The sequence below is a fragment of the Diplotaxodon limnothrissa genome, linkage group LG16 (assembly GCF_057381915.1).
Source record: "Diplotaxodon limnothrissa isolate DT_005_m linkage group LG16, D_limnothrissa_male_GT1.1, whole genome shotgun sequence".
Lineage (NCBI taxonomy): Eukaryota > Metazoa > Chordata > Actinopteri > Cichliformes > Cichlidae > Diplotaxodon > Diplotaxodon limnothrissa.
The window spans coordinates 37931727-37953630 of record NC_140611.1 but is presented as its reverse complement, the minus strand read 5'-3'; the positions used below and the strand labels follow the sequence as shown (position 1 = coordinate 37953630).

At 43.7% G+C, this 21904-nt stretch overlaps 1 protein-coding gene across 1 annotated transcript; it reads left to right on the top strand.

Moving 5' to 3' along the window:
* The first annotated feature begins 275 nt into the window (after positions 1-275).
* On the top strand, positions 276-18736 carry LOC146616655 (ras-related protein M-Ras). The gene is made up of 6 exons (XM_085375046.1): positions 276-402; positions 12392-12659; positions 13431-13584; positions 15011-15110; positions 15462-15541; positions 17125-18736. Exons 2-6 carry the CDS (start codon positions 12467-12469, stop codon positions 17222-17224), a joined length of 627 nt encoding a protein of 208 aa, XP_085231172.1. The 5' UTR covers positions 276-402; positions 12392-12466; the 3' UTR covers positions 17225-18736.
* Positions 18737-21904: the final 3168 nt, after the last annotated feature.

The window sequence follows — 21904 nt, the reverse complement described above, 5'->3', positions numbered from 1 at the left end:
AGAAGGGAACAGTCCATTTCAGTAAAAAAGGGGGTACTCCGTCACTGCCTCGTGGTTTTTATACATTTTAACACCAGAAACACATCCTGGGAAAAGACAGAGGGCTTATATTTTTGTAATAATCATGAACACACATTTAATATCACACTGAAAAACAACATTTAGTCCTTTCGCGTCTCAACAGTAAAACCATTGTCCACCCCTTCGGGGGCGCATCTATTTTTAGCATCAGCTGTTGCAATACAAAGATTAGCTACTCGGCGTATTGTTTCGTAGATGTGGGCAGTTCACTCTCGTCTGAGGCGAAAGGGCGGCGGTGGTTTGAAGTCGAGCTGGAGGATGAGGAGAAACATGTCGGTGTGAGGACACGTCGCCGTTGCGCCAGAGGGAAGCTCGTTGTAGGTGAGTGTGAGACTCTAGAGGTCGTGAATGCAGGCGTCGGTGTTCCCGCGGGTGAAATCTGCCGTTAACGCGAAAGCCAACAACTTACTGTAGCCTAGCTAACAGCCACAGGATTACTTCGAGTAATGACAGCACGGCAGGCGGTCGGCGGGGATTAGCTCGCTGTAAATGAGCGTACGACCTACCGCATCACATTTGCGGAATTTCCTTTTTCAGTGCAAACTTGAAGAAAAGGATGAAGCAGCCGAAATCCGTTATTCAGGGGCGGTTACTGTCGGCGTCCTCACACTCAGGCAGGCCCTGGCTCCGTGTGTCAGACGTTTCCAGCAGGGAAGAGTCATAAACACAGTGTTTGCCTTTTCTCTTACTCTATTTCTTTATTTCCAGCAGCTGTGTACACACACACACACACACACACACACACACACACACACACACACACTGGTGTCCGGCTGTGAGGCAGAAATCGTGTGCAGATTTAACCGCTGGACAGAGAGAACAGAGAGATTCTTCATACATCAAATCATAGGATGAGATCATTCAGAAGCACCAGTCAGCCTGCAGACACACACACACACACACACACACACACCACTATTAATAGCAAAGTGAAATCATCAGTTCATTAGGCTGTCTGGAGACAGATCCCTCTTTATCTTTTCATCAGAACTTCAGAGAAAGGCCAAACCCTTCTCCTCTCTCCTTCTCCACCTCCCTCTGCTCCTCATGAGGATGATGGTGGTGGGCACAGTGCTGGATGCTTTTCTGACTTTTTCTGAACAGTTTTGTGACGTTTCATGCAGGTAAATTACATTCAGATGGCTGCAGACTAGATTGACCAGGTGTCCAGCTTTATGTGGGACTTCACAGCCTTTATCCTCTGTCCCCGTCATGTACTGAGATGGTATCCTTCATGCTTGATTAGGTCCAGCAGGTCCAGCAGTGATTCCCAAATGATTGCAACTGCACAAAAAGTACATGAAAGGCCATAATGAGGATGAAGCTGGTCACTTGACTCCGTAGAGAAAACTCAGACCAAAATCACCCACACACACACACACAACTGTCAGGTCAGACTTCTGCTTGAGGGTTTCATTTACTGGGCTGAGTGAACTGATGCAAGCTAAAGAGCCAGAGCTCTCTGAGAGCAACTTTGTGTCCTGTGACCCAACAAAAGTGCCCTCGGCCGACGAGACGAAATTGTCTTGGATGTCGTTGTAGTTGTTTTTGGTGTCTCTTCAGCATAAAGTTTGAAAGTCACTTAGGTCAGAATTCAGAAGGTTGAACTATGCTCAACAGTTGGTTGTATTTTAATTACTTTTACCTAAATTCAAATGAAAAGAAAATGCTGAAAATGCAATAAATATAACATCAGCTGACAAACAGCTACCTCCTGCCTGATCCTTTGTCTTTAAATTCAGTGTTTGAAATAAGCGCGTTCAGGTGCTTCTGCAACATATTCAAAGTTTAGGATGCGTTGGTCTATCACAAACCAAGCAGCCGTTTAAAGGAGATCTGAGACAGAAGCTACAAGTTTCTCTAAGGATAAAAATACACAGTGCTGTTTTCTGTGTGTGGCCACCAAGTTGTAAAGAACACAGAGAGAGAGACTGTAAAAGTGAGGAGGCGGTGTGCATGTACAGTATCACCATCACAGGCAGAACGGTAGCTTCCACAAAAAAAGCAAACTAGGATTTATTCCTGAAATGAAAGACAATCGTGTGTGTGTGTGTGTGTGTGTGTGTTAAAGACAAGTCCAAATACTGGTGGGCACTCCATGTCAGTGGATTTAAAAAAATTAATAAAACTGAGTGACAAAGAATGAAAAAGTACTTGGAAGTGAACAAAACCTTTGGAAAGTAACTTGTTTTGCCTGTATTTTTGCTCGTGGATGTTTTATTATTTCACAATATCGAGTCTTGCAGGAAAAGCACGCCTCTGGAGATGTGCTGATTTATGGATGCAACTGTACTGAAGCCCAGCAATAAACTACACACTTTAAGTCGTATTGAGATAGAAGAAACGGGAGCTACACGAGTGTAAAAACAAGCCCGAGTTTCTCTTTATGCTCATGATTTAACGGAAGAATTGCACAATTAAAATAAAAATCACTATTTTATGCAGGTTATTGAGGCTGTAATCTGCATTATTTGCAGATTATCCATCATTTTTACTATGTGAGTTATGCAAATAAGGTATTACTGGTAAATGGGGGATGTAATGACTCTTCCCAAACCAGTTTAGTTCCTACCTGGGCCACACTTACCCAGTCTTAATTAATAATGGATTGGATTTATATAGCGCTTTTCAAGGCACCTAAAGCGCTTTACAATGCCACTATTCATTCACTCTCACATTCACACACTGGTGGAGGCAGCTACAGTTGTAGCCACACCAGGGGCAGACTGACAGAAGCGAGGCTGCCATATCGCAGCCCTCTGGCCAACAGGTAGGGTAAAGTGTCTTGCCCACGGACACAACGACCAGGACAGAGAGCGATCCCGGGGATCGAACCGGCGACCTTCCAGTTACAGATGCGCTTCCCAACCTCCTTGGCCACGGTTGCCCGGTTTGAAACACTTCCCTGCTCTGTCATATGATTTCAAAACCTCAAGAAGGTGATGTTGAAAACACTCGTGAGGCTGCACAACAGGACTTTCCTAACTGATGGGCGGTGACATTAGTCACAGATACTCTCATTTTATATTGACTAGCAAGCAAATTGACAAATTTCATCACAAAGCACAGACAACGTTATATTTGTGTTTCTGAGATCGCCCTTCTATTTCATGAGCTGTATGCAGTGTAGTGACCACTAAAACTGTTGCGTAATCAAATATTAAAAAAAACCAAACAAACTTTAAAAGCATTTCATCTTTCTTCTAGTACAAAGACGCACTGCAAACATCACATTTAAAGCTGCTCCCTGACAGCAGTTTGCATGCTCTGTTATGGTAACACCAAGCCGCCGCGCCCCGGAGCTGCTTTGATTTATGACAGGAGCGTGTCTCTGTACTGGGAGTGACTCTGGATCAAACTGACACACATTGTTGAAAATTTATGGATTATTTTGTTTTTTCAGGCTGCACATCATCTGTTTGTGCAGTTTATGTTTAAATAGGGTCACCAACAATGCTCTGAGACCAGAGGCTGCTAAGTGGTTGTGACCTGCAATCATGTGATTAGTCATTTAGCGAGCTGTTCGCACTTTGTCCTCTCAGCTGTGGGGTGTTTGAGATCTGAGCGTGAAACGTGTTACTGGAGGAAATGCGTCGAAGGCGGGAGACTTTGATTGATGTGTTCCTGTTGGAGGCAGTCGTACAGTAAAACACCGACTGCCAGAATGAGTTTAAAGCATCTGACTGTGAAGTGTAATTATCAAAGCCTGCTGCTGCTTAAATAATCATTACTTTGAAGCAGTCTCAGCTGTGCAATAAGACGCTGGCTTGGGGATAGCATCTTACTCCACACGGAGGCTGCACATTCGGTTTCTGTGCAGCTTTTGCTGCGTCTGCACGAGTCCCGCGTTTTGGAAAAGGTTCTGGAAATGGTGCTGAGCCAGTTCTAGCTTGAAAACAGAGCTTGTTTTTAGTGTTGATGGGCAGAGACAGTCTTTTGAAAACCATTACTCATGTGCTTCCTGGCTGGATGGTGTCAGTCACTACATATCCTTCCCAGCATCCCCACACCCCTTACATGACCCTTTCCAGAAAAGTCCTGTACTGCAACTACTCCCACCCAGTCTGTCTCACACAAACATTTTAAAGTGCCCAGTGTACATGACTGGCTGTGTGATTATTCCACAGTCACCCCCTTAAATGCTCCTCGCCTCCCCCTGGCCCCCCACCCAGGGGGAGGCGAGGATGGTGGGAACGTAACCTGTGAGCTGACCTCAGATCGCTGTTCTCCTCCAGCTATAATATGGCTTTAACTTCACTTTTCTCTCATCTTCATTTCTGCTCTGTTCGTTCTGGCTTCGAGCTGCTTGGTTGGTAAAATACACGGTGGTGAGGTAACACACCGCCGTGTATTTTACCAACCAAGCAGCTCGCTCGGCCATTAAAGGCTCGAGCCACAGATATGTCCTGAACCAGTTGGCGTGATGCTTGTCCTTGGACTGTGGCGTTACCTTAATAATGTTAGCGTTTCCTGTTTGAGGATTAACACTGTTAACATGAGACTCACTGGCTGTTTGCACTTGTTTTTTTTTTTTGCAGCCTGATGTTTATTATTTTGTCCCTGAGCAGGTTTGTGTATTTAGATTTTTGGCTAGATGGCAGGACTGTCACACATTATAAATGGTGGGAGCTGTGCAGTGCCTTCTCTCCCAGATTGAACAGGTGAGATCCACACTGCTGTTATTTTAAGCCGACTGATTAGACTGTAATTTCTAATTAGAGGTAGTGGCATTCTCAGCTATTAGCTGTTAGTTTTAAGGGTTTAAAAAATTTTTTTTTTTAAATATATAAGCAGTTTTCTTTCTTTAACGCACAGTTATTTATGCACTCCTTTATTCTCTGCTGCTCTGATCAGCTGGTTGGCGTCTTTATGGCTTTCTAAACATGCACGATTGAAGGAAGTTTTTCCCAGCTTATAGTAAAAAAATAAATTATTTGTTTTTATATAACTGGCTGTTATAAACTGTGATGCGATTAGATCATTACATGGTTAATATGGGTCTGTCTGTGAAGGTTCTCAGTCATCCAGGTCATCGTAGTCAAAGGAGCTTGCAAAGAAAAGCGTCTGGACTTCTTTAAGTTGCTTGAAGACGTTTCACCTCTCATCCGAGAAGCTTCTTCAGTTCTAAGGTCAAATGGTGGAGAGTCCCAGATATAAACCTAGTGGGAGTTTCCCCCCACAGAGGGACAAAGGACCCCCTGATGATCCTCTAATCGCCTGAGCCAAGGTGGGAAACTGGGCGTGGGTCCCAATCAGCCAGAGTTTCGGGTGTGTTCATTGTGAAACCTGGCCCCACCTTATCATGCGAATTCCTGAGGTCAGATGGCCCAGGATGTGAGTGGGCGTTAAGGCGTCTGGGAAGGGATCTCAAAACTGGATTATAGATGGCAGAGAGTTGGTGTCGTAAACCCCCGCCTCTGTTCAAAGATGGTCACTCACAGTGGACATAGATGGCTTCTTTCACTCCTCTTTACAACCATCTGTCCTCTCTGTCCAAAATGTGAACATTGGCATCCTCGAAAGAGTGTCCTTTATCCTTAAGATGCAGATGGACTGCTGAGTCTTGTCCTGTGGAGGTGGCTCTTCTGTGTTGTGCCATGCGCTTGTGAAGTGGCTGTTTGGTCTCTCCAATGTAGAGGTCTGAGCATTCCTCGCTGCACTGTACAGCATACACCACATTGTTAAGTTTGTGTTTTGGCGTTTTGTCTTTCGGGTGAACCAGTTTCTGTCTGAGCGTGTTGCTGGGTCTGAAATACACTGGGATGTCATGCTTGGAGAAAACTCTCCTGAGTTTCTCTGATACACCGGCTACATACGGGATGACAATGTTGTTGCGTCTGTCCTCCCTCGCTGGTGTCTGGTCTTCTTTTCTGTGCCTCTTTGCTGACTTTAAGAACGCCCATTTAGGATAGCCGCACGTTTTGAGTGCTTCCTTTACATGTGTGTGTTCCTTCTTTTTTCCTTCAGGCTTAGAGGGAACATGTTCTGCCCGGTGGTGTAGGGTCCTGATTACTCCAAGTTTGTGTTCCAAAGGGTGATGGGAGTCAAAGAGGAGGTACTGGTCTGTGTGTGTGGGCTTCCGGTAAACTTCGATGTTGAGTTTGCCGTTCTCTTCAATGTGCACAGCGCAGTCCAGGAAAGGCAAACAGTTGTCCTTTGTGTCTTCCCTGGTGAACTTGATGTTCTTATCCACAGCGTTAATGTGCGCAGTGAAGGATTCCACTTCTTGTGTCTTGATTTTGATGGGTCGGGCACTGATTTCACCCCGTTGGGGAGTTATCTGTGGATGGATTCAGTGGCGGGCAGTTCTATGGTGAATTACTGCTTTTCCTGCTTTTTGAACCCTGTTTCTCAACAAAAAGTTAGTTTCAACATAAACGATTATTATTCTTGATCAACTTCAGCAAAATGTAAATTTTCGAAATGGATAAGTTAAAACGTTAAAGTGGAATCTGTGTGGACTTTATCGCATGTTTAACTTGGTGAATTATGGTTTAACACTTCATCTGATTGATGAGTGTTGATATCAGCAGTACAGTGCAGACCGGGGCGTGCACTGCTGTGTTCCTTCTGTGAGTTATGGAGCTGCTTTGTTCCCACGTGAAGAGGGAAATCCCTTGATCCTTTCCCAACAGCAACTAGCCACGTCTCGAGCCCAGGGAGACTTTCTGCGAGGGCAGAATATGAGGCTCAAAACACACCAGCTTCATCCATTTTCTGTGTAAATGCACACACCAGCAGAGTGTAAGCAGATGTGCTGCAGATTTACTGGCTGTGTGAGGGATGAGGGGGGGAAACGGCATTTTATGGTCAGCTGGGGCTGCCGAGTTCGGTGAAGACATGAGCGAGTGCTCCTGTTTGTGTCCCACAGGGTATTTACTGAAATCATAGTTGTTGTGATTTAATTTTGTGGTTTTTGGACTCGTGTAATGGGACACACTGTAGAAAACTGTAGTTGTAACGTGCAGTTGGGTGTACTTTTAACAACTTGGAATGAATGTGGGAGGAAATGCTTTTAGAACAAGTGAGAAATCAAAGGTGTGTCTTATTTTGAAAGAATCTATTAAAGGAGTGAACGACTTTCTCGTGTAGCCCAGTGGGAAACTGACATGAGTTTGGGTTAGAGTTGGATTGTTGAACCTTAAACCTGCCTTCTAGGATTTCTTTAGGATTATAAACCATGACTGCTTTCTTAGCATAATTCCTCCCCTAAAATCATAATGTTATAAATACAACAGGGATGGTTTTCCACAGAGGAATGCATGTGTGATCTGAGCACAACTTTCATGTTTCTTCTTTGTCACTTAATACGAGTAGGCAGTAAACCAGCTGCCTTACTGAGACAGTCTCTCATCCTGAACTCCTGCTCTGCAGCTTTAAGGACAAAACTGGTTTTGAGGGTAGATGATGAAGGACTGTCGCAACAACAACCTGACCAGTGAGCGAGCTGCTCACAAATACACAAGAATGGAGAGTAGAAGGGCCTCGCACAGCTGATTGGAAAACACGTCAACACTTAACTTAGCAGTCGAAGATGACGTTCTCACAGACAGACAAATCTATATTTAAAAAACAAACAAACCCTTTGATGCTAATGCTTCCCGGCCATATATTATATTATATTTTGCTACAGTTGGCTAGTTAGCATCTCTGTCCTGCAGCTGATGCCAGGTTTGAGTAAAACACAAGTACAGTCTGTTTAAAGTGAAGTGAAGTGATACCTCAGAAGTGTCAGCAGATACTGTTTTGGGTGGTTTGTAACACGTTGTCCTTATTTTACAAATTTAACACACTTCTCTTGAACACATCAAACATTTTAGTCCTCATGTTATCGCTCTCTTTTTCTCGATGCATGTTATTGTCCAAAAGTCAGGCGAAGGTTAAGGGTTATTTGTCTCTTTTGTGCTGGGGTTAAGTGGTTTGGCTAGTTTGTAATAAACAGATTCTCCACAGAGTCTTCTGTGTGGTTTCTGATGTCACCTGTCGTTCTGTTTTTCTAAGGCACAGATGCAGTTGTAGGGAGATGCCACCAAATAGTCTAAGAGTGAAATCAAGATGAACCTGATAAGGTTTAGATGTGAGTTGGTTTCATCGAGAACACCAAATGTATGACTGGTGTAAAAACCACAGCTGTAATGTGTGCTGTGGTTTCAGAGTGCTTCATGAGGTTATTTGTTTTTCTTCAGTCATAGATGGCTTTTAAAGTGGAATAGACACCTATTTTGTGGCTTTGACAGCCATCCAGACATCTAAACGACTGAAGAGTTTATTTTTATTTTTTTGTTTTAACATCAGGAATTTGACTCAATCTTTTTGCTTAACCTGGCTTGGCATTGCAAAGGAAGGAAACATCTTCCTTCCCTCCATTGTGCTGCAGGAAAGGATGGACTTTAGCCAGCTGACAGCTGTTTCCTGCACGATGGAGGAGGAATGGGTGTGTGGGTGGTAGGAGTGTTGATGCTAGTGGGTGAATGTTTCTCTTTTTTTTATGCTTTTATCTCTTGCTGCAGTTTAATTAAAACTGTAAATCTGCAGGTTTCGTTGTAATGTGAAAGTCTGGTTTTAATTTTATGTGTTATATGTATTTGGATGGCTTTGGGTGCATGTTTTAATATCTTTGCAATAAAATTTCATATACTTAATGTTACCAATAAAATGACCTTGGAGCAAATTTCTCTTTATGAACATTGGAGGTGTTTCATTTCTAGCCAAAGAGTCTGGAATGATATCAAAATAATAAGAACCATTTGGATAATTTATTTTATTTATGTTGAGGAAAGCTCCCCAAACTAATGTTTGTTTTTTGTTTGTTTGTTTTTAAAAAGGGTACATCTTATTTAAATTTGTTAATTTTTAAAAATATTTGGTATCTACAGATTAGCAGTGCTGGTATCATCAAATCAGCTTTTATAACATCAGCAGACACACTTTTTTTTCTTTTTTTTTTTTCTTCTGTGGAAAAATCCTTTAAGTTTGGAGCTGTGTGGGGATTTTCCTGCACGTGCCTCATGTTTCAACATTCTAATGAGATTCATATCTGGGTCTTTTTTTTGCTTTTGAGCCATTCCAGTGTGGATTTGCCAGCGTGCTTAGGATCATTAGCCTGTTACAAGGTCTACTTGGAGTTCAACTTCAGCTTTGATACTCATGGCCTCAAATTTTCCTCAGATGCTTCCCAATACAAAAAAAATGAATAGTTGAGTCAACGACTGAGAGCTGTCCAGAGGCAGCAAAACAATCCAGAACAATAAGATTTCCTATCGTCATGCTTCAGTTACTGGCAAAACGACTCTCTCAGATTGTTCTGTTTCAAAAGGCCTGCTCTTTGTACCCTCAAGATCAAACTGCAGATTTACTCCAACGCTCTTTCTGGACAGAAAGGCCTCTTTGGCAGGTTATCTTCATGCACACTCTTAAAAGATTGCAGATGCTTTTTCTTTATAAGCAGCAGTTGGAAGAGCGACCTGTAGAGCCTGTGATGAAATTCTGGGGCTCCATGGTGGTTATTTGTCTGACATGTGAAAGATTCTAGGTTTGGGAGGGGATGACACACAAACCCGGTCTCATGGGCGTTGGTCACTCCTAGTAATGGTTCCAAGCACAGGTAAATGGGAGGGTTGCATTAGGAAGGGCACGCAGAGGAAAATGCAAATTTATTAAAGCTCACCCGTCCTGAGCATCTGCCTCTGTCACACCAACCCTGTGCATGTCCTCCTTCATTACATCCATGAAGCTTCTCGGTGCTCTTCATCTTTTCCTCCTCTAACCTCTAACTTTGTCCTCAAACTGCTCGAGCCAAGCGGTCCCTCTGATCGACTTGTTTCTGGTCACCCCAGATTTATCACACACATCTCCAAGCTTCCGATGGCTCTGGGTTGGACTGAAGGTTGGCAGCGTCTGGGCTGACTGTGGCTGTAATTTGGGTGTTGTGAATGATGAGGAAAAGTTGGTTCCAACCTGTGCAGATCTAATTCCATGAAGGAAGTGTTGTGCGATTATTTGTCTGCTCAGATTATTTTTAAAAAACTGTTTTAATTGTATGCCTGGAGTTAAGAGCAGTCAGTGTCACGCATCAAAAACAGGAAGCGAACTAAAGCGGCTCTGTGACGGAGTCACCCCGTCCCGAGCCGCCGACAGCTGATCTGGGCGCATACCCGCACCACCACCATTAGTTTTTACAATTACCGGGGCTGCGCGGCTTTTCGGCGACCGGGCAGATAAACAAAAAGGGGTGAGAGGTATAGTTTGAGCAGCGCAGAAGGTGGCCAACGTATTTTCCCACTTACCTTCCATAAAGCCGGTCGCGGAGACTCGCTATGATCGCCGAATTATACGGGGGTTATGCAAGCCGATGGTATGGGGTTCCGGGGTTTAAATAGTGGGTTCGCGCGCGCTTGAAGAGTCACGTGAACTGCATTATTCTTTTGGTTTGTTTGGTGTTATTGTGAAACACTGTAGGCTGCCGGGAAGTGGCCATAAATGTCTGTATATACATATATGTATTGTAGGACTACAGCAGGAAATAAGCTGAGGGGGAAAGACGGTTTGATAAAAGAAATAATAAAGAGATGACTATTACGCCTAGTGGGAGGGGCTATGGGGTATAAGAGAAGGCGGTCAGGGCCCACCTGTAGTCTTTTGTCCAGTGAGCTGTTACAGAGAGGGTAACATGCAGACTGTGTTTTGTATATAGATGTTTGTTTGTGCTGACTTAAGTCAGTTCTATTTTCTTTGTAAATAACTTTTTGTGCACCTGGGAGGCCGGCAAAATAAATAAATTATCCACACTGAATGCTTTCCGACTACGCCTGTATTTGTTCGGGAGAAGTTTAGGAGAGGACCCCGCGACAGGCTCTCTGTGCAGCGACTCAACACCACGCTACAACATTTCTGTCAACTTTGTCCTCGTACGGCCCGACTTCCTCCGCCTCACTCCTGCTTCCGATTTCTCTCACCCGCTTTCCCGCTCTCCTCTCGTGACTCATTCTTTGTAGATTTGGGAGCTTCGAGGACAGCTGTGGTCTGAACTTTCTGCCACGACAGACTGAGATAGCACGGTGGATATTAAAGCTTCAGCAACAAGGCGATGCCTGATTCGAAGCACATAATCTTACGACTGAGTAGCAAACAGGCTGTTCTCCTGTGGTTTAAGTGCAGAATGCCTCTGAATGATTTGATATACTGAGCACTGACGCCTCTCCCACAGAAAGCTTCAGTTTAACCCCTTAATGTTGAAGTTCATTTTTGTTCTTAAAAAGTAATTAGAAGCTCCAGCTGTACATCTGTGTTTGAGCCGTCATATTTCTGTGGCTTTGTTGTCGTCATTCATTTAGTTTTGACTTGTGAAGCACATGCAGGAAAGCTTCCCACTTAGATTTAAAATGTGCCAGCTTACAAAGATGCCATATGCACGCTCTAATGGTCGTCTGTTTCACGCAGCAGCAGAATGACAGCATTTTCTTTTTTGTATTTTAGAGGAAAGCTCTTAATTTGAAACCGAAGTATTTTGCTTGGCAGGGATTTTCCTGTGTGGTGGTTTTAGCTGCTTGCAAAGGAAGCGCTCGCCTATGATTGTGTGTATGTGTCGAGAGAGAGAGAGAGAGCTCTACCTGATGCTGCTTAAGTGACTCAATGTTCGTATGTTGATTCATGGTTTTCTTAACTACTGCAGAATATTTTAATAGGGTTATCTGCTATAAAAAGCCAGGCCAGGAAAATCGCCTTCATGTTTTTATCCTTGGTTACTTTGACACAGTCATCTGCTGTGATGCTCACACGTGTCAGCTTTGTTTCTATACATGGATATAAAAATATAGACATGTACTGAGACAGAAATATTCTAATTCTGATCATTTGAGTCAAAATTGAATCGGGAGCTTGTGAATCAGAATTGAATCAATTATAAAAATCGGCGACGATACCCAGCCCTAGCTGTAACCCACCGATGTGTAAATCCACCTTGTGTTGTCGCCGCTTTGGGCTTTCAGCCCGTGAGCACATGCCGCTGAGCTTGTTCCTCTGGTGGGTGCAGCTCTGGGACGAACTTACTGTTACTCAGCTATGAAAATAATCCAGCGTGAGCCGAGCTGAACTCTGCCTTTTGGCCTCTCTTGCTCTAGTTTTCCCATCTTTGTTTTTCCTCTTTCTGCTTTGATCTACATCTCCTGGCTGTGCTCTGTCTCCATGGTGATGTAAAACCAGCCTGGGGGGGGGGGGGGAAATAAAAATCTTAACACATCTCTGGCTTGTTCTCTCCCTCCCTCCCTTTGTTGTCAATCCCTCGTCTCCCTCACTTGGTTCTGCATTTCAGCCAGCCAGGTGCGTCTCGTCAGCCACCTGCTATCCTACCTACTTCCCACCTTTACCGCCACTGTAGAGGGTAGCCATGGCAACCAGCGCCGTGCCAAGTGACAACCTGCCAACGTACAAGCTGGTGGTGGTGGGGGATGGGGGTGTCGGGAAGAGTGCCCTCACCATCCAGTTTTTCCAGAAGATCTTCGTGCCAGACTACGATCCCACGATTGAGGACTCGTATCTTAAACACACAGAAATAGACGGACAGTGGGCCATACTGGACGGTGAGTTCCAAAGAACCAGACAGCTTGTAAATCTTCTATGCTTCTTATTTTTCCCTCCTTTTGTTTCAGTCAGCACAACACATCCATCATCGTGCCACAAGTTAACATTTGTTATTGTTCTTCTTTTGCCCGTAATTACAATCCTGCGGCAGCTGTCTACACTGAGCTTTATATAAAACATCAGCTGTGGTTTTTCCATGTGAGAGAAACTGTGTACAATTCCATAATTTTATCCTTTCCCTTTATAATTACTCAATTTATATTTAAAGGATGCAAAAACACCTGAAAAACAGATCATTTCTAAATTGTTCTATCATTGAATATGTTCAGTCTTTTATAAGTGAACTTCTGACCTTTGCAAAGAGAAAATGTCACTTTGTGATGCAACTGTTACGCAAGCGTGTAGCTAAGCCATGAATGCACTCAAGATAAGGACAGTGGCCCACAGACCCACGTAGATGTACAAATGTGTTTCTCCCAGTGTGCAGCGATTGTGCTCGTGGGGGGGGCATGAAACTAAAACTCACATGTTGTAGTGACAGGACGTCCACAGTGGCTCTGATAAAAATCACATTTTAAATACTACTGATGTTTGTGTGTGGATCAGTTTTGTTTTAGTCTGATGTATTTTTAATGAACGTATGCATGTTCAAAGTGCGATCCTTGCATCAGATGATGCTCGGGGAGTATTTCGTGTACTTGTGTGATTTAAGTGAAGAGCCCTGAGACCCTTCTCAGTGTATTAATGCATTTGTCCCGACATGGACACAGTACTGGACACGGCCGGTCAGGAGGAGTTCAGTGCAATGAGGGAGCAGTACATGAGGACGGGAGACGGCTTCCTGATCGTCTTCTCGGTGACGGACAAGGCCAGCTTTGAACACGTTGACCGATTCCATCAACTCATACTACGGGTCAAAGACAGGTAGGAGCAGAAAAATAAACACTTGGACAACAAAATAAAATATTCTTGCAAAGTCTTTTGCAGCCCCTCTTTTCTTTGTTTCTCTTGGAGCAAGTTTTGCAGCTAGTTATTAAAACATGGCTTTAATAACTAGCTGACTACGTCATAGCAGTGAGCCTTATCAGCTGAAGATTATACAAAGAAATGAATGCACGGTGCGCTTACTGTATCAGTGCATTATAAGCATTTGTTTATCCATATATAGGCAGTTTAAACTTTTTCAAGTTTAAACTCCCACACTTTTCCAAGTGGGCATTTTTTTTACAGTGTGTTACATGAGAGCACAGAGGATAGTATTTTTTGGGTGGAGAGAATCACTTTTTAGTGTGTTGGTGACTGAACCTGTTTCTTGGCTTTGGCTGCACTGGGGGGTTTCAGAAGTCCTCAGTCAGAGGATGGTTACTGCTAACATGGTGCCAAGCAACCTGAGACGGTATTTAATCATGAGAAACGCTTGAAATCACTGGTTCCACGAACGTTGATTGCACTGTGTGAAAGTTGGAGGCAAGTTGTATGTAGTTTATTTTATTGAACCTTTTCTTTATACTGTTAATCTCATTCAGTATAAATGTCTCATTACACCGTCAGACAGATCTGTGTCAGACTGTGTCATAAATGTGCAGTCAGGGCTGTCTGTGTCATGTTTGGTCCAAAGGGAGACAAAGAACTGAAATGTTGTGAAGTAAATTTTGCCTTAGATGTCATATATAGCATCCGATTAGGTTCCCCTTTCCATTTAAGGCACATGTTATCTTCCAGAGAGTCTTGGTCTCTGTCCTAGTGTGCCCTTATGAACACAAAGGGTACGCAGTTCAAAAGGTTTGTTTGCAAAAGCTATACGAGCAGTCTGGAAAGCACCAACATTTCAACTGAAAGTCTGTGTGAACCACTCTGTTAAATATAGCAAAAGAGGAAGTAGTTCATCATATTCATTAAAGACCAAACTTTGCCCTCGCTGACTCGGGCCGCGCTGAGGGGTATGGTTATCATGTGATTTAAGGGCGGTTGAAGATGAAGGTCTCCTCCTTTCCTCGCTCTTGCTCACACCGATGGAACATCAGTTATTTCCAAAGCTGAAATCTGTCGTCGTCAGTTCTCGACCGTGACTGACAAATAAAACTGAGTCACACGCAGGAAATGGAAAAACAAAAAAACGGAACTGAACGAGTTGGAGTCTGTCAAAATTTGCGCTCATCAGCAGCTGATCTATCCCAAATTAAACATGGCCTGTTTTTTAGTGTGTTAGCGTTTCAAATGCAAGCGAGAATTAGTCATATCCTCCTATGACTAAGCATTCAAGGCTGTTTGAAACATCTGTACGCATCGATAAAATATTCAGTAATACAGCGATGCATTGCATCTCGACTCTGTGTCCTTATCGTCTCAGGGAGGCCTTCCCCATGGTGCTGGTCGCAAACAAAGTGGACTTGGTCCACCTAAGAAAAGTCACAACTGACCAGGGGCAGGAGATGGCTGCAAAGCATAATGTAAGTAGTCTTTCCTTAAGCACGTGTCCCTGATGACTTATTACCGCCTACAAACAGCATCAGGGTTTTTGAATTATGCAAAGCTTTAAGTTTCAGTGTTTTCATGTTAGTCTGTAATAAACACAGGCTGTGTACGGGGGCAGAAAAGACCAGCGTTCAAGGAAATGAGCAAATGGCATTTATAGGCCTGCAAGCTGCTACTTCTCAGCTTGTTTAGACAGGCAACAGTTCTGAATGCGATTAATGCTTAATCATTATTGGTCTTTCAGAACCATCACAGACTTGAACTGCACATTACTGTAAACTTAAACACCTGACTGAGCTGCTCATGTTTCATATTTGTTTCCTCAGATAACTTATATTGAAACCAGTGCCAAGGACCCCCCAATGAACGTGGACAAAGCCTTTCATGAACTGGTTCGTGTTATAAGGTAACCTGAGGACCTTCAGATCTTTGAAATAAATACGCTGGGATAGGGATGCACTTTATGTAAAGATGGGTCACCACTGCGTGAAAGGCAGCACTTCATTAAAACAGATGGAACAAAAATCGTGGTACCGCCTGTGAGTGCAGGTTAAAACTGCAAAGGAACGCCGACGTGTTCCCGTCTCATTAAAGATGAAGTGAGGTTTGTTTTACAAGACACGAATTTCGGATTCTTTTACAAAATCCTCCCGACAACAGCGCTCTGTCCTAAAGGCGTGTGAGATGGTGTGGAGGGGGTATTAGTTTGAATGCTATATACCTATGTGGTATGTGACTTTTGTTGCCATGATGCCAGGTCTCTCTTGGAAATGAGATTTTTAATCTCAATGAGATTTTTTACCTGGATAAATAAAGGATTAAAAAAAAAAATGCCATTGGCTAATATGCACATCTGTGACGGTGCTGTTAATTATAAACTTGGTAAAAGGGTTTTGGATCAAAGAGGCATAGATGATACCAAAACACAAAACATGACTATGCAGCTCTAATTAAAGGAGTCTGATCTGCAGTCACCTATAACAAACAGCATGGCAAAGAAAACTTCAAACTCTGGAGCAGCTGAAATCTCATATCAAGCAACAGTAAAAATGCATCAGCTGGCCATAAAGCTAAAGTGATGCAACGCAGCGCAACGCTGGACTGTGAAAGTGTTTTTAGGAAGGATGGGGGGGAAAAAAAAGGGGGGGGGGGAAACAAGACCAAAGCCACTTCCTGTCTTGACCCGTGTAATTTCAGAAGAATTTGGTTTTTGTATGTGGTCACATCCTGTTTATAAGTCTGGCCGAACACTCCGAAGGGCGACAAGTAATCCCTCTCGTGGTGTCGGGGCTTCGTGCTCGTTACACAGCAGCAGATCAGTGCGTTCTCTCACACGTTATTAAAAAAAGACGATTACTAGACTTGTGGAAAGCTCTTATTGTGCGTTTGCCAGCTTGTAGCTGACTCATGAGAAAACTCTTCCTTTGCAACACATTTGGAGCTCGATGAATCAACACTGCCCTCCTGTGGTCATACTTTAGACATCCAGTCACCAGGGAGGTTCACAGAATATTGAATGATCTGCCCTGAGCACTCATGAAATGCTATACTTAATCAGCAACAGCCAGTGCATTGATTTATGGATTTATGGGTTCTTTTATAGCAGTGGACTCGGCTCTGTCTCGATTCTGGAGACATGAGCACAGGAAAACATTAGACACACAAGCCTGGAGCTCAGTAAAAACAGTGCAAAGGTTATAAAAAGAGTTTTATTAAAGGGGCGTAATGTACTAGTTCAGGGGGATCATTGCAATTATCTGCTGTTTTTAAATTTGATTCCCACTACTCGGCGTCAGAAATGGAAATCAAAAGTAAAACTTGGGAAATTGACCTTGTGGGTAAAATTTGGAGATTAAAATGACGATTTCCTGAGCTGGAGAAAAATGATCATTTATATGAGATAATTCTAAAGTACAAAGTTAAAGTTTTGCTTTCAAATGATTAAAAAAGAGGTTTATGCCTTTTCTTCTTCTTTTTTGCTGCCTGCAGACAACAGGTCCCAGAGAGAAACCAGAAGAAGAAAAAGAAGATGAAGTGGAGGGCGGAGCGTTCCACGGCCTCCCACAGGTTCCACTGCGCCATATTGTGACCAAGCTCATCATCTCCATCATCTATCACACGCGCACACACACACGCACACACACCAACAAACCTTTGGATGTCAGGGAACTCCCCAGCAGTGGTCAAACTACGGGAGCACAAAAGGGACTGGGGGTTGGTTGAGGAATGACTCGATGGATCCAGGAAGGATGAAATTGATCTGAAATGTTGGACTCGGCCCCTCACGATGCCTCGGACTGAGCGCTACGCCTGCCCCCCTCACTATATGGTCCTTTTCAAAGGTTTTTCTTCTTTCTTTGAGAACCTCTCCCCATCTGTACTCGTCCCTGAAATGCATAGTTATCTAATTTATGAACTTACTATGAAACGTGGCACAAGACAACAAACTGTCCGGGAAAGACAGGGGTCAGAATCACCTTGGACTTGGAACCTTTTGTCCTCTTGAGCAAGGGAAGGAAAAGCAGCGGTGTTTGTGGTTTTGACTCCCAGCAGTCTGTCCCCACGCACCTTCAATTCCGGTGGGAAAAGCTCCGACGTGATGCCCGACGAGGCCGGCTTTGGATCCCTGTTCTCTTTCTGCAGAGCGGACGAAGCCGAGAGTGGTGACAATAGATGTTGTGCAGTGTCGTCGATACGTGGACGGTGAGCCCAGTGAGTATAGTGAGCGTGAACATTGTGGTGATGTGGTTTGGAAATGTCAGTTTGGAGGGCGGCGAGAGGGCAAGTGAAAGAAACGTGTCACATGTGTCAGTGAATGCTACGAGCAGATCAGCAAGTGTTTGATTATTGTTAAAGAGAATACTGAGACCGGTTGGCGTGGCGATCTGTTAAAGGCCTTGTTTACACTCTTACGCGGGACTAGTTTCTCACGTGCAAACAGACGGCACCAGGAGCCACTTTGTCTCGAAGTGTTTGACGGTTGGTTCGGTTGCCTCTTCAGTCGTCGTCGGTAACGAGTGCAATCTGTTAAGTACTGTACGATCAGCTGTCCTGATACTTTTCTTTTCCTCCCATGTTTTTATAGCTGAAATATTACAGAAAAATATGATTATATTTGATATTAAAAAAACAAACTGTGGCAATGTAAACAGATTCAGTGCTGTTTTACAGAAGCTCTCCAGGAAAGTCTTAATGAAATAGAATAAGGGATAACGAGAGCTTCGTGATTTGCGCTGGCCACTAACCAAAACCATGTGATGTCACTTTATTTCAGTCTACAGGCTGTTCAGACTGCACCACTGAATTCAGGACTACGTCATAAGATAAATCTGTGTGGGGGGGTAAAAACGGTAACCTGGGAATGTGTCGGCGGCGCGGCGCTCCCAGGGCTGAAAGCCATGTTAGCTTAGCCACAGACCACGGTTAGGTGTAGGGAAACTGCACACTAGAAGCAACAACACGCTCAGTGACTCGGTGCTCGTGGTCGTGCGGTGGATAGGAATGTACAGTTTAATAATATACGAAATGGCTCGTACTGTTAACGCACTAAAGTTTCAGCTGACACTTTGCTCTCTGGATAAATACGGACTCTTGAAGGAAGGAGTGCATCTTTTTTTTTTTTTTTTTCTTTTTGCACTTTTAATACGATTTCTCACTTTCCTATCGGCATGTTGTTTTCTTTCTGAATCAGTAATAGAAGCGAGGAGCACGGTAACAACGTCTGAATGTAAAAATAGGGAAAACGAAGCGAGCTGATAGGTGTCGTAACGCTGTGTGCCTGTTGCCTCTGTGGTGATTGTAACAGAGTAAAACTAGGATGGGACTAAAAATATTCAAAAGGTATTTAAAAAAACGTTGTTCGGTATTCAGTTTTGAATTTAAGAAGGCTGCCCGTGAAAAATCATTTATTAAATGACAAATTCACCTGAGCGTGGAAGTGGGAATCGCCCTCTGCTAAAGGAGGAATACAACATTGACAGTACTGATCGACATTTACTGATCAGGAGTTTCCAGAAAAGGACTCCAGCTATTACAGAAGCAACAGACTCCAGGAAAAAAGAAGAAAAACCGAATGTGTTGAAAATGTTGCATCATGTGTGTTTGATACCATTTTGTATTATTGATATGAATCTTGTGTGTTTTATAAGGAATTAAATAATTTATTACTGTCTGTTACCTCAGTGTGTCCCAGACCTGGACAAAGAAAAAAAGCTCCCCACTGTGTGTGTTTTTCAAATTTCCTGGTGAGGCTCGTGCTAAACTAAGCAAACTACCTGCTGGTATCTGTTTTTTGTCCAGAAACATTTGATTGCTGCCTTTCTCGGGTTGATCAAAATCCCTGAGGAATCCTAAAAGGGCGATTGTGAGTAAATGAAGAGCTTCTGTTTAAATTATGTAACAGATTTCAGTTTTATACATCCTGAAACTTTGTAAGTGAATGAAGGTGGAAACTTTTACATTTGGTTTGCAAAAAAGGAGTTTTCACAAGTTGTGTAACGTGTTTTTTGGCAGGTCTGTTGTGTTCTAACTGGCTGTGTCAGACTGAGGCGCTAGACGAGGCACAATCTGTGGCCGCCTTCTCTAGCCTCAGGGGTCGATTATATTTCAATAAAATAAATAACAGGACTGTGATTTATCTTTTTAGACACTTTTTGGGTGGGTGGTGTGGATCCGTAGAATATGCAGTACTCTCCTGATCATGTGATCAGAGTGGCGTTCAGCGGCTGCTCGTGTTTCCTGTCGCCTTGCTCGCTCAGCAGAAGCTCCCCTCATTAATCTTCAGAGACGTCACACTCCATCGACTTCAACTGTGAGAATGCTGAAAGCTTCACTTTTGCCTCGTTGGCAAAAAAAGCCTGTCCAAATTCCTCGGGGGGGATTTGGCCAGGTTGGCACACAGAACAAGTCCTGCATGTAAATCATTCATAGTCCTGTTCCTGCACAGGTGAACTGGGAAGAGGCTGCTCAGTGTGAGTCCAGGTGGACGAGCAGTGAGTCATGCCCCCAACATTAAATGATCAGGACATGAAGCAGAAAAGGTCATCTTTGCCGTAACTAGAAGATTGTTTCTGCTTTAATGACGCTCTAAACTCAGTGTTTTTGCACACTTACATGAATAAATGAGAGAAAAATGAACCACATTCTGCTTTGATTTAAAATGCATCACCACTGGGGGTCAGTACTTCACTGTCGCTACAGTGGTACCAAAAGCTTTGCCAAGCACACCTTTGCATTGTGAGCAAACCCACAGACTGCTTCAAGGACCCACCCCCCCAAAATGGACAAATTCAGAATTAAAATGGCAAAAATCTCAAGTTCTCCGAGTAGTTTGAAAACTCACAAATAAGTCATTTGTATGGAAATAGAAAAATACCAAAGTGAGGCACAGCAGCCTGAATACATTAACCAGGAGTGATGTTTTTTTTGAGGCAGGAGCAAACAGAGCCTCATGTTGCCGTAGCACTGTTCAGGGACTCTGGGGTCTTTACAGCATGTCCTACTTTTCATTAGAGCAATCTGTGCATTCAGATGCACACCAGACACTTTATTAGGTACAACCTGTGAATGCTGGGTTTTGCCTTCAGAATCAAAAAGCTGCTGGAAACATTCCTCAGATATTCGCTCCACGTTGACGTGACTGCGTCACACGGCTGCTGCAGATTTGCCAGCTGATGAGAATCTCCCGTTCCACCACATCCCAAAGGTCCTCTGCAGGGATCTGCTGACTGAAGGCCGTTTGAGTCAAGTCAGCTGTCTTGTTCAAGAAACCAGTCTAAGATGATTTGAGCTTGGTGCCATGTTATCCTGAATGAGCCATCAGATGATTGGTGCACTGTGGCCATAAAGGGATGGACATGGTCAGCAACAGCAGCTTGTTTGGTAACAAACAACCCACTGACACCTGCTCAGCCGGCTGGCTTAATTGCACTCTCCCATCATCCTCTGCAAGCTTTTTTCAGCTAGATTTACTTGAGCTGCATTTTCAAGAGCAGAACCTCATCACTAAGTGCAATGGTACGCTCACTGATTGTTACAATGAAGCGGGCCTTCCTTTCAGTAGCATTTCAAAGGATCTCCTTCTTGGTTTTGTACAATTTTAAGGACATGGAAGTAGGCTGTGCTAAAGTGCGCGCATTATTAAATGGATTGAGGGTAAGAGAGAAGCTCCAAGTGAAAACCGTGCATTTGAAATGTAAAAAAGAGGAAGATGTGCTGTAAAGAGCGGTCTGTGAGTAAGCATATGCAGCACGACTGAAGTGAAAGCCAGATTCAGCAGCTATGCACTCAAAGGTTTGTGTGCTAAAGCTCTGCTCCGTGTCAAAGGTGCAGAAAAGATTAACACAGCAGCTTTGACATCAAGAAAACTGGGACTTTTCACTTTGCTCCTTTATGTTTAACTCACCGTGTGGCATCCAATAACAGCTTGATTAGAATGATTGCACGGTGCCTCACAATTTCAAATGGCAGATGTAACGGGAAACTAAGCGACTGATTGCAGTCATTTTCGGTTGAGGTGGAGTTACAGAGGCAGAGAGGTGAGGAAGTCTCAGAGGGTGGCCTTGTCGAAGGTGCACCCAGACGCCCCGCTGTGGTGCAGCTGTATGGAGGGTGATATTCAGCACTTGGGTGAAGTATAAATGACTGGAAAAATCACTCCAGTAAAGCCTGAAGCATAGCAATTACAGACTGTAAGCGGCAGCATGGCGACTCGGAGATTTCAACCCCAGCAACTTCTGTGAGGAGCATATTTGCTCCAGCAGCACTAAGT

Coding starts and splice junctions, on each gene's coding strand:
- LOC146616655 (XM_085375046.1), top strand. CDS start 12,467: ATGGCAACCAGCGCCGTGCCAAGTGACAACCTGCCAACGTACAAGCTG. Junction 15,111..15,461: donor AGATGGCTGCAAAGCATAAT/GTAAGTAGTCTT, acceptor TTGTTTCCTCAG/ATAACTTATATTGAAACCAG. Junction 15,542..17,124: donor GAACTGGTTCGTGTTATAAG/GTAACCTGAGGA, acceptor TGCTGCCTGCAG/ACAACAGGTCCCAGAGAGAA.